Here is a 12,037-nt window from a genome sequence, read left to right as displayed (position 1 = left end):
CCGGAAGTCGGGGTCGCTTGACGGCAGCTTTCCGGTGGTGGGAAAGTGAACGGAGCCGGAATCAAAGCGGCGCATCCAGGTGGGGTGTCTGAGGAAGAGGGAAGGCAGGCGATGCCCAGGGCCTGATTGGCGGCTCCGCAACTCCGGAAGCAGGCAGCGGCAGAGAGGGAATGGTGCGGGGAGGCGCCGAGAACGAGGCGCAGTCTGTCCGTCTCAGGGTTAGTGAATGAGGCTCTCTGCCCGGGCCGGCCCGGGGACTGCGCGCTCCGGGTCCCAGCATGAGCGCGGGCCCCGGCTGTGAGCCCTGCAGCAAGCGACCCCGCTGGGGCACCGCCGCAAGTTCTCCGCCGGCCGCCTCGGACGCCCGGAGCTTCCCCGGCAGGCAGAGGCGCGTCCTCGACCCCAAGGACGCCCCGGTGCGGTTCAGGGTCCCACCGCCCTCGCCCGGCTGCGTCCCGGGGCGGGCGGGACCGCACAGAGGCGGCGCCACCTCTCTTGGTACGTGGTGGGGGGGAGTGAAAGTCTTGTGTTCTTCGTCTCGGCCCGACCCTCTCTTCCTGGTCTCAGTTCGTGGGCCCGGGGCGGGGGTGCACTCGCGCTGCGGCCACTCGTGGGGCCGCGGAGGGCCCGGTTCTCCGCGGTGCGCTTGGTAGTGGGACAGCCTCTGGCTGGAGATGGCGAAAGACGCCACCTGTTTGCTTTCCCTGCTTGGACTGGGAAATTGCCCGTAGTCGTTTGTGCATCCCGTTGTGTGTGTCTGGGTGGACCGAGCGGGATGTCACCACGTCTCCGGGGCAGGTTCGGGGCCCCACGGAACTGTTTTAGTTGGCAGCGCCCTTGTCCCTGGCATCCAGTGTTTGAACCAGAGGTGCTTGGCCGCTTGCCTTCATAACCTAAAATTCATCACGAGAGAGAGAGAATGAATGAACGAGAACGGCACACGTCGCTCTAAGAACGGATGTCTGCGGGGGTCGGCACTGGTCGTTCTGCTTAACCCTGTTTATGGGATTAAAACTGGTCCTCCGGTAGGGGAGATGATTGTCCTGGGGACTGAGCAGTGCGTTGACATTAGCTCGGGGAAGAGAAGGCCAGGAAGTGTTGCAGGGAGAGGCCACGGGACGTAGAGCGACAGAGAGCAGTGACAGAGTGGGGCCGCCCAGGGGTAGGAGGAAATGTCACTGCGGTGTGTAGACAAAGACTTTGACCTTTGCGGGGCCACAGCTCCCAGTGGAGAATCCCTCACCCAGAGCGCTTGGAACCAGAAGTGCTATATTGTTTTGTGGCATGTTCGCACACATACGAGGGCGTCTCAGTAGGAAATTCACGTCTGTTTCATATAGCCCTTATGCACGGCCCGAAGATCAACTTTATACAGCATTTTTTTTACTGCACCAGCGTTTGAAGTGCAGGCACCACTTGAGATCAGGGAAGGAGTTTCCCACCCGTGGCTTCACGTTGGTGTTCAAAAGGTTTCGGATTTTGAAGCATTTTGGAGTTTGAATTTTTTTTGACCGGGAATGCCCAACCTGTTATGAGTTATCAGTAGAGAGAGTTGATTAGGTTATGTTTTGTTTGCTTAAAAGTGCCTGTGGCTGATGTGTAGAAAGTGAACAATGGATTGAAAGGGAGAAGAATGAGGCCAGCACTGTGGCCTAGTGGGTTTAGCCACAGCCTGCAGTGCCAGCATCCCGTGTGGGCACCGGTTCGAGTCCCAGCTGCTCCACTTCTGATCCAGCTCCCTGCTATGGCCTGGGAAGGCAGTGGAAGACGGCCCAAGTGCTTGGGGCCCTATACCCACGTGGGAACCCAAAAGAAGCTCCTGGCTGTTGCTGCCATATTGGGAGTGAACCAGCAGATGGAAGATCTCTCTCTTTCTGTAACTCTTTCAAATAAATAACTTTAAAAAAAAAAAAAAAAAAAAAAAAAAAAAAAAAAGAAGGGGCTCACAACTAGAGACCCAAGATTAGTTAAGGAGTTAGTTTAGGTGGGACATAGTAGTGGCTTAGACTTGGATGCAGACAGTAGGAAAGCCAAGAAGTATATGGATTAAGGACACAGTGTGATACTTGGGTTTGTACCAAAGAATTTTAAGTATGTCTGTGCTAGACAAATGGATTGGGGCGTTCATAGCATAAACAATAATAATGGGTTCTGTGGGCATAATTTAGATCATATAAGCTTGAAAAGTCAGTGAGAGGAAACAGCACGTGCAGAAATTAGGACTGAAATGTACAGTGCCGTGGAAGTGTCCGATGCTCTTCTCCTGGCAAACCCGAGGCTGTTTTAAGGAGTTTGAGCTTCTTTCTGTGGTTTGCGGGAGATTGCTGAAAAGCTTTTAAGTAGGGGAATTCTTTTAGGAAAGATGATTTAAGCAGTGACTTTTGGACTTCTCTGAGTATAACACCCCGTGTGAGTTTATTTGGTGCACAGAGTAAGCAGTGCAGTGTACTTCAGAGAGTTTGTGGGAACATGGAATTAAAAAGATAAATTTATTTTGGTGCAGAAAAATTTTGCAATTGTATGGTATATATGAGTACACCCTGGGAAACACGCCATATTTATAACTGAAGCATCTTTCATGAAGTAATACTTTTACTTACCATGTCGGACACATTCTTATGCTGTATTATTTCATTAAAAAAAAAAATAGGGGGCAGGCCCTGTGGTGTAGTAGGCGAAGCCTCCATCTCTGGCACTGGCATCCCATATGGGTGCCAGTTTGGGTCCCAGCTGCTCCACTTCCTATCCAGCTTTCTGCTATGGCCTGGGAAAGAGGTGGAAGATGGCCCAAGTAAGTGTTTGGGCCGCTATACCTACATGGGACACCCAGAAGTAGCTCCTGGCTTCAGATTGGCCCAACTCCAGCTGTTGTGGCCATTTGGGGAGTGAACCAGCAGATGGAAGACCTTTCTCTCTGTCTTTCTCTCTTTCTGTCTGTAACTCTGACTCTCAAATAAAAATAAAATCTTAAAAAAAAAAAAAAAAAGTCGTTTGTAGTTTGTAAAACACTGGAGTAGAGAAAGTCAAGATTGTAGACCTAGATACCAGTTGCAGGAAACACAGTGTTCAGTGGGTGTTGTGTTTAAGAGATGGATTTAAAATTTAGAGTGTGGATTTGAAAGAAGTTGGTTAGGGGGAAGGAGAACTGGAGGTGAATTTTAGGTTCTTTATCTGTCTTGTGTGATTTGACATTTTGTGGTCTTTTCAACTTTATTTGCTTGTAGAGGAGGAGTGGTTGCAGGTGGGGCTGACAGTATTCATTGGTTGGATATTGTGTTTTCTGCAGAAGAGCCAAGTTCGTATTTGGCTGCCCTTCGTGTTATAAACGTCCACTGTGTACCTGCTATAGAACCCCAGTTAACCCAGTGTTTGAAGTCGAAATTTGTGCTAAAAACTGTTGTTTCAAATTTTGGAGTTTTTTTTTTTTTTAAGGAACTTGATATTTAAAATTTTATGCACAGTATATAGTTATCCTGAGAGAAGTAGGAGAGGTAGTGAAATGGATATTTAATATTTTTTTAAAAATTATTTGAGAGGCACTGGGAGGAGAGGTGGGGAAATGGATATTTATTACGGGTCTTTTTCTTTGAGAGGCAGGAAGACAGAAGATTCCCATCTGCTGGTTTGCTCCCCAAATGCCTATAGAAGCCAGGAGCCTCTATACAGGTCTTCGTGTGGGTGGCGGGGACCCATCCACTTGAGCCACACATGCTACTTCTGCAGTTAGCAGAAAGCTAAAATCAGCAGAGCTGGGAATACGGGATGCGGGCATCTTAGCCACTAGGTCAAATGCCCTCCCCTACTCAGTATTTTTAAATTTTGTATTATCTGTCTTCCTGTGGACATCTGCCTTCAGGCAGAACTCTGTATGCTACTCATGTTCCTACATGAAGTGGCTATTCCGGTTGTGTTGCTGTAGGAGGCTTTTTGTGGAGGTCAAGTATTCCTTTACTATGCAGAATGCCATTGAATTCTGTGTCTGCACCTGCTAATTGAATAACTTCGCTGAAACACACTGGCTACTAAGGAGAGTAAGTGTGATGGCTCAAAGTCGCCATAAAGCTCAGTGAAACAACGGGAAAGATGAGTAGAAGGGTCGGGAGACAGTATGCTTGTTGAGTATCTGCTTTGTGAGCCTGGGTAATAATTTCATCCACAAAACCCTTGGAAGGACCTGTTATTAATTCCATTTTCTTGATGAGAATATAGACTCAAAGAAGTTCAATGACTTGGCCAAGGTGGGTACCTGAGCACAGATCTCTGTCAGCATTGTTTACCTCTAGATCTTGTATCTTTTTCATCATTTCTTACTACCCTTTTGTTTGCCGTGATTACTTCTAGTTAAATTCCCAGGAAATGTGGGGGGCGTCATTTTATGCTTTCGTCAGGAGTATGGGGGATGAAAGTGCCGAAGCAGGCAGGTGGATGTGTTGGGAAAGAAACCTTGGGAAGCCAGAAGTGGTGGTATAGGACAGAGAAGTAGGCAAGCCCTCCAGAGGGCCGAGAAATGCTTTATCAGCAGGGCTTTTGGTTCCTCATCTCTTAGGCTTCAGGAATCATCATCCGAAGCCTGATGCCAGAAACACATCCTTGGTGTCGGGGCAGCAGGAGAGAACACTCTCCTCCTTTTGCGCCACGGCAGCACTTCCCGTGGCTTTTCGTGAAGTGGTGTGGGGCGGCCTTAGGTCCCGTAGGCTTACAGGATAGCATTGTTTCATGTGCATTGGAGGAGACCAGCCCCTGCATCCTGACATAGAATGTTACCAGTATGGGAAAGAGTGTTTTAATTTCTCTGGTCAGTGGAGAATTTTCTGAACTGGCCTTGCTGTGTTCACTGTTGATTGAATATCCATTATCTGAAATGCTTGGGACCAGATGCTTTTCACATTTTGGAGTTGGCAGACTTTGGAATATTTGCAGAGACTTCACTGATTGAGCACCCTTAATCCGAAGATTTGGAATCTGAAACGCTTTCACTTCTGAAACTTTTTGAACACCAATGAGACGCTCAAAAAGTTACTGATTTTGGGGTGTTTCAGTAGGAAATAAAAAAATCTCAGAGTCAAATGGTTCATTTTTTTTTTTTAAGATTTATTTATTTGAAAGAGTTACACAGAGAGAGGAGAGGCAGAGAGAGGGGGTTTCCTTCTGATGGTTCACTCCCCAGATGGCTGCAACAGCCAGAGCTGTGCTGATCTGAAGCCAGGAGCCAGGAGCTTCTTCTGGGTCTCCTACTCGGGTGCAGGGTCCAAGGATTTGGGCCATATTCCACTGTTTTCCCAGGCCATGGCAGAGAGCTGGATCAGAAGAAGAGCAGCCGGGTCTCGAACTGGTGCCCATATAGGATCCCTCCTGACCAAGCTGTTATTTTCTTTGAAGCCTGCTTTGCTGCAGAAATAATAAAATCATTAAATAATGGTGTTTAACCAGAAATATCAACTATATATAATACTTCCTTGTGGTGAAACTATTTTAAAAATACTAATCAGGGGGCCAGTACCATGCGCAGTAGGTTAATCCTCTGCCTGTGGCACCAGCATCCCATATGGGCGCTGGTTCTAGTCCGGGCTGCCCCTCTTTCAATCCAGCTCTCTGCTGTGGCCTGGGAAAGCAGTAGAAGATGGCCCAAGTCTTTGGGCCCTGCTACCCAAGTGGGAGACAGGGAGGAAGCACCTGGCTCCTGCCTTTGGATGGGCGCAGCTCCGGCTGTTGCAGCTATTTGGGGAGTGAGCCAGTGGGTGGAAGACCTTTCTGTAACTGTACCTCTCAAATAAATAAATAAAATCTTAAAAAAAACTAATCAAAGTTTTTTAGTAGTTGAGCTGTCATATTGCATTTGAATATTTGAATATAAAAATCTCAAATCTGGAATGTATTTTAATTATGCTGTTATCTCAGTAATAAATAAATTGTTCATTGTAATAATTTAAGCCTACACCTGTTTTACTCATATATGGTGTTTGAGGGGATGTGAGTTTGTGGCTGATGGCATATACATTCTCACATTGGAATCCAGGATATTAAATGTGGGCAGCACACTTACTTTATACTCAGGTATAGATTCTGACTCAGTGGTTGTGGAGGCTGGCTCTGGGATCCACTCACTGCTGGATCGTTTGGAGATCATGGAGATCATTGCACCAGTAGCTTCCTCACTGATTTCTGCCAATTGGCTTTTTTTTGCTCCTCAGGTTTGTCCTCTATACATTTTGTCATGCCTTCTAGACTTGAGTTCTGGAATTCCACTCTGAGCATTAACTTGCCACACTTTTGTTTTGTTTTTTAATTAGAGAGGCAGAGATACATAGAGCACTCCCACCTACTGGGTCATTCCCCAGTCCTGCAACTACTGTGGCTGCACTGGGGCTGAAGCTGGGAGCCAGGAACACAGTCCAGACCTCCCATGTAGCTGGCAGAAGCCGAGTTCTTGAGCCATCACTGCTGCCCCCAGGGTCTGCACTGGCGAGAGGCTGGAGCTGGAAACTGAACCTGGGCACTCTGATGTTATCTGGGCTAAATGCCTGCTCAACACCTTTGTACCTCTTTTTGTGGATCATTCAAGGATCTCTAGGATATTCTGATGGATGACTTTTCAGCCATGTTTTCTGTTGCTTTTTTTTTATTTACATATTTGAAAGGCAGAGTTAGAGAGAAAGGGCTAGCTTTCTTCCATCCACTGGTTCACTCCTCAAATGGCCACAATGGCTGGGTCTGAGCCCAGGAACCCGGAACTTCTTTCAAGTCTCCTATGTGGGTGCAGGGGTCCAAGAACTTGGGCCCTCTTCTGCTGTTTTCCCAGGCATGTTAGCAGGGAGTTGGATCAGAAGTGGAGAGCCAGGTCTCGAACCAGCGCCCATATGGGATATGTGTGTCGCGGGTGGCAGCTTACCTGTTACAATGCTGGCCTCCTGTTGCTTTCTTTTTAAGTTCTGTTATTTCTGTGCCATGGGTGCCTTTTATGATTTTCCCTTTATGTGACTGCATGTGTATTATTAAAGGTACAACTCAAGTGCTGCCTCTTTTTTTTTATTTTTATTTTTGACAGGCAGAGTGGACAGTGAGAGAGAGAGAGAGAGAAAGGTCTTCCTTTTGCTGTTGGTTCACCCTCCAATGGCCGCCACAGCTGGCGCGCTGCGGCCGGCGCACCACGCTGATCCGAAAGCAGGAGCCAGGTACTTCTCCTGGTCTCCCATGGGGTGCAGGGCCCAAGCACTTGGGCCATCCTCCACTGCCTTCCCGGGCCACAGCAGAGAGCTGGCCTGGAAGAGGGGCAACCGGGACTAGAATCCAGTGTGCTGGTGCCGCTAGGCGGAGGATTAGCCTATTGAGACAAGGCACCAGCCAAGCGCTGCCTCTTACAAGAAGTTCTTAACCCATTATCTCCACTTACTCCTGTCCCTAAAGTAATCTTTTCCTTAGAAATACCTTAATTCCCTATCAGGGCCTCTTTTAATAATAAAGATAATTAAGAGCTAGAGTTTACTGAACATACACAGATAGTGCCATAATGCTTTACTTGGATCACTAAGGAAGTTACCTTAAGCTTCACATGAACCCCAAGAGATACTGTTATTGTGCATGTCTTACAGATAAGGAATCTGAGACAGACAGGTGACCGACCCTTCACAGGGTCACGTGGGAAGCCCATGGGAGAGCTGCGATTTGGATCCAGGTGCTCTTGTTTCAGAGCCTGTGCTCTCATCTATTAGGCCATTCCATCTCTTTTGTGTGTCAGCCACTTTCTGCCCTGTGCCCGAAGTACTAACTTTTTTTTTAAGATTTATTTATTTACTTATTTGAAAGTTACACACACACATACACACACAGAGGTCGCTTTCATTTGCTGGTTCACTCCCCAGATGGCTGCAATGGCTGGAGTTGGGCTTATCTGAAACCAGGAGCCAGGAGCTTCTTCCCAATCTCCCATGTGAGTGCAGGGGCCCAAGGACTTGGGCCATCTTTTTCCCAGGTGCCTTAGCAGGGAGCTGGATCCAAAGTGGAGCAACCAGGATTCAAACCAGTGCCCATATGGGATGCTGGCACTGCAGGCAGAGTCTTAGCCTTCTATACCACAGTGCCAGCCCCAATAAGTAGTAATATTTGTGTTCCCATCTTAATTCTTAACTGCTTGGGTTAAAGGAATTATATTTGTTTAACCACAGAATATACCTATATATATTTTTTTTTTTAATTTGAAGGGACAAATGCATGTACACTAATTATTCTTTTTTATAGTTTTCAAACAGAAGACCATTACCAGTTGGATGGACACCAAAGGAATCAAGACAGCTGAACCAGAGAGGTATAGAAACTTGCTTATATAGAAAAATGTACAGCATAATACATGGGATGCTTTATCTTACCTCATAGTGTTTTCTGTCTCTTGTTTTGCTTTCCTATTTTTCTTCATCTAATTCATTTGCTCAGTAATTTTTTTAGAATCTCCTGTGTTTCAGGGACCCTTTTGATACTTGAGATACAGAGATGAAAGAGCAACAACGCCTGTCTTTTTTTTAAGGTTTTATTTATTTATTTGAGAGATAGAGTTACAGGCAGAGAGAGGGAGAGACAGAGAGAAAAGTCTTCCATCTGCTGGTTTATTCCCCAAATGGCCACAACAGCTGGAGCTTCTTCCAGGTCTACCATGTGGGTGCAGGGGCCCAAGCACTTGGGCCATCCTCTCTGCCATAGCAGAGAGCTAGATTGAAGTGGAGCAGCCAGGACAGAACCAGAACCCATATGGGATGCTGGTTCTGCAGGCGGAGGCTTAGCCTACTAAGCTGTCTGTGCCTGTCTTTAAGTTAGCGGTAGTGTAGCACTCGAGAGAGACATAAGAACATTGCAATTGCTGCTTGGTGTGAGAAGTGCAGCAGTAAAGGCATGAGCAAGGTGCAGTGGTGGTTGCTTAAAAAGGAAACCAATGATGGCCTTTTTTTAACCTGTGGGCCATGAGGCTGTGTGAGGAGTGAGTGAGATTTAGGTTTAAGACTTGAAGGAAAGGCAGGCGTTTGCAGGGGACACAGCTCGGGGAAGGGCATCACAGCGCACGCACAAAGGCGGAGTCGGGAAACAGCATACTGTGTGCTCAGGGAACCACAAGGAGTACAGCTATTGCTGTGAGATGGTGCAGTGTGGTCAGATAAATGACTTTATCACAAGTTACCTTTAGTTCTTTCTTTTCTCTTATAGTTTGCATAGTAAAGAAAACAACAATACAAGTATAGAATCCATGATGAGTTCTGTACAAAAAGATAACTTTTACCAACATAACTTGGAAAAATTGGAAAATGTTTCTCAGCGAAGTCTTGATAAACCAGCTGTTGAGAAAAGTACACAGTATCTGAACCAGCAGCAGACTGCAGCTGTGTGTAAGTGGCAGCATGAAGGCAAACAGACGGAGCAGCATTTGGACGGTGAGCCTCCCACAGTCACTCTGCTATCAGAGCAGTTCAGTAATGCTAACACGGAGCAGTCACCCCAAACTGAGGATCCCAGTGACACAGACGACGACGAAGATAGAGATAATCAACAATTTTTGACACCTGTAAAGCTTGCAAATGCAAAGCAGACTACAGAAGACGAGCAGGCCGGAGAAGCCAGAAGCCACCAGAAGTGCGGCAAGTCTTGCTGTTGCATGGAAGGCTGTGCAGGTTGTCAGCAGGAAGAAGCAGACGTGGTGCCAGAGAGCCCGTTGTCAGACGTCGGCTCTGAGGATGCTGGTACTGGACTGAGCAGTGACAACAGACTGAGCACACGAGAGGGGAGCCTGGGAAGTTCTCCTCCATTTGAAAAGGAAAGTGAACCTGACTCACCCATGGATGTAGATAACTCCAAAAACAGTTGTCAAGACTCGGAAGCGGAGGAAGAGACGAGTCCCGGCTTTGATGAACAAGAAGATGGCCGCTCCTCCCAGACAGCTATTAAACTTCCAAGGTTCCAAGCTAAAGAAGCCGACGCAGAGTTCAGGAAGCGGTGTTCTGCTAAGGGAGGTGAAGGTAGATCGCATTTCCAGTTTGAAGGAGAGAGCCATGCAGGAATGAATGATTTGAATGCCAAGCTACTTGGAAACACTTCTAGCCTGAATGTGGAATGCAGAAATTCCAAACAACATGGGAAGAAGGATTCTAAAATCACAGACCACTTCATGAGAATGCCCAAAGCAGAGGACAGAAGGTAATGTTTCCCATCAGGGCTGTCTCTCCAATGGTGTAGTATGTTTTATGATTCTGTAAGAGGGTTTAACAAAGTTAAGATTTATAGTAAAGCAAAGACATAGTTGTTCCTTCTTAACTATGTATGTTAAGTGTAAACCTAGATGTCAAAGTTCAAATTCTAAAAATATCAGAAACAGAAAACAAGCGAAAAAAATACTGTAAATCAGATCCGTAGTTTCATGAACTTCCTTCTGGAATTATGGGAATTATTAGAACACGAAAATTATTTGATAATAATTCCTCTTTTTTTAACTTTTATTTTTAAAGATTTATTTATTTATTTGAAAGAGTAACACAGAGAGAGAAGGAGAGGCAGAGACAGACAGAGAGGTCTTCCATCTGCTGGTTCACTCCCCAGTTGGCTGCAACGGCCGGAGCTTTGCAAGTTGTAATGTACTCACTTTAGAAATGGAAAACAGACTTGCTATGGTTACAGTTGAAATGTAGCTTGTCGGTGGTAATGCTGGGATTTAAATCCACTTGTGTCTTACTGTATAAAGCTCATAATCTGATATTTTTGCATATGGAATCTTAAAACCCACTCAGTAGTTTCTGTGATAGTAAGTTTACTTCACTGAAAATTACTCTGAAGGGACCCTAGATGTAGCAGATTCTGTGAACCATACCTCAGTTCTGTTTTCAGAAGGTCATTTATATATATATATTTGGAAATTCTTTCCTCAGACTGTTGAAAATAATATTCTTGGGTTTTAACGTAAGCTTTATAATGCTTGATTGTAAAAATGAAACAACTAAAGTGAGAGAAGATTGGTGCACTTAAACAGTAATGTTCTGGGTAAGTTTTGTACTTATGTATCCCAGGGAAATGCAACAGTGAATAATTTGTGACTGTCTCGACCTTAGAAAAGAACAATGTGAAATGAAACATCAAAGAACAGAAAGGAAGACCCCTAAATACATGCCACCTCACCTTTCTCCAGATAAGAAGTGGCTTGGAACGCCTATGGAGGAAATGAGAAGATTGCCTCGGTGTGGGATCCGGCTGCCCCCCTTGAGACCGTCTGCCAATCACACAGTAACTGTGCGGGTGGGTATCACCTCTTCCCTGTGAGGAGAGAGGCCTGCAAATCCTGGATTGTTATGATTTTTATTGAAGTGAACACTAGACCAGCGCACAGAAGGTTCTTTCTACTGCGTATATAAAATACTGAGCTGTCTATGGAATGGAGAGATAAATGATAGCTTATTCTTTAATACAGTACCTGACAAATCAGCAAGGTGAATCATTGTCAACTGGTGATGAAATTCAATTTTTCATTTTTAAGAAACCTCATATTTTTGAGCTCCCAACACATGTTAGGTGTGTTTTAGTCGCTAAAACTCAAGGTTGTGTTTGTGGTTCAGTACCCTTAAGTCATTCTCCTCTTTTGCCATGTTTTCTGAGCTTTAGATTCTCCTGTATGTCATTTTGACTATCTCCCTGGTATCTCAAACACAACATGTCTGAATCCAATCTCATTTTCCTTTTTTACTTTTTTCTCTTTTTCACTAGGCAGTGAAAGATAACTCTTGGTTCATATCCTAAATGCACACAGTAGCCAGTTCTGGACAAGGGCCAGGGTCAGGAACCAGAAATGTAGTCCAGGTCTCTCATGGGGGTATCAGGAACCTAATTACTTGAGCCATCACTGTTGCCTCCCAGGGTCTCATTAGCAGGAAGCTAGAAATCAAGAGCCAGAGCTAGGAATCAAACTCAGGCACTCTTTATCAGGTTTTTTAAATGGTTATCTGTTTTCATCTACTTGAAAGAACAATAGAGAGAGAAGGATCTCCCATCCATTGATTCATTCCCAAATGCCTGC

The 12,037-nt window shown here is 45.8% G+C and overlaps 1 protein-coding gene across 4 annotated transcripts in view; it reads left to right on the top strand.

Moving 5' to 3' along the window:
• The first annotated feature begins 1 nt into the window (after window position 1).
• The window catches only part of PARG (poly(ADP-ribose) glycohydrolase), a 123,352-nt gene continuing 111,316 nt past the window's right edge, over window positions 2-12,037 (top strand). The window contains exons 1-4 of one of the 4 annotated variants that reach the window (XM_008269836.4): window positions 2-79; window positions 8,236-8,302; window positions 9,190-10,173; window positions 11,079-11,262. In XM_008269836.4, the coding sequence (XP_008268058.2) occupies window positions 8,265-8,302; window positions 9,190-10,173; window positions 11,079-11,262 (1,206 nt within the window). In that variant the 5' untranslated portion in view covers window positions 2-79; window positions 8,236-8,264. Of the gene's footprint in view, window positions 499-7,050; window positions 7,173-8,235; window positions 8,303-9,189; window positions 10,174-11,078; window positions 11,263-12,037 lie in introns of those variants that run through there. The other 3 variants (XM_008269834.4, XM_008269835.4, XM_070058109.1) reach the window with 3 other exon arrangements.

This window comes from Oryctolagus cuniculus, chromosome 15 (genome assembly GCF_964237555.1).
Source record: "Oryctolagus cuniculus chromosome 15, mOryCun1.1, whole genome shotgun sequence".
Classification (NCBI taxonomy): domain Eukaryota; kingdom Metazoa; phylum Chordata; class Mammalia; order Lagomorpha; family Leporidae; genus Oryctolagus; species Oryctolagus cuniculus.
This window is presented reverse-complemented; position numbering and strand designations above follow the sequence as displayed.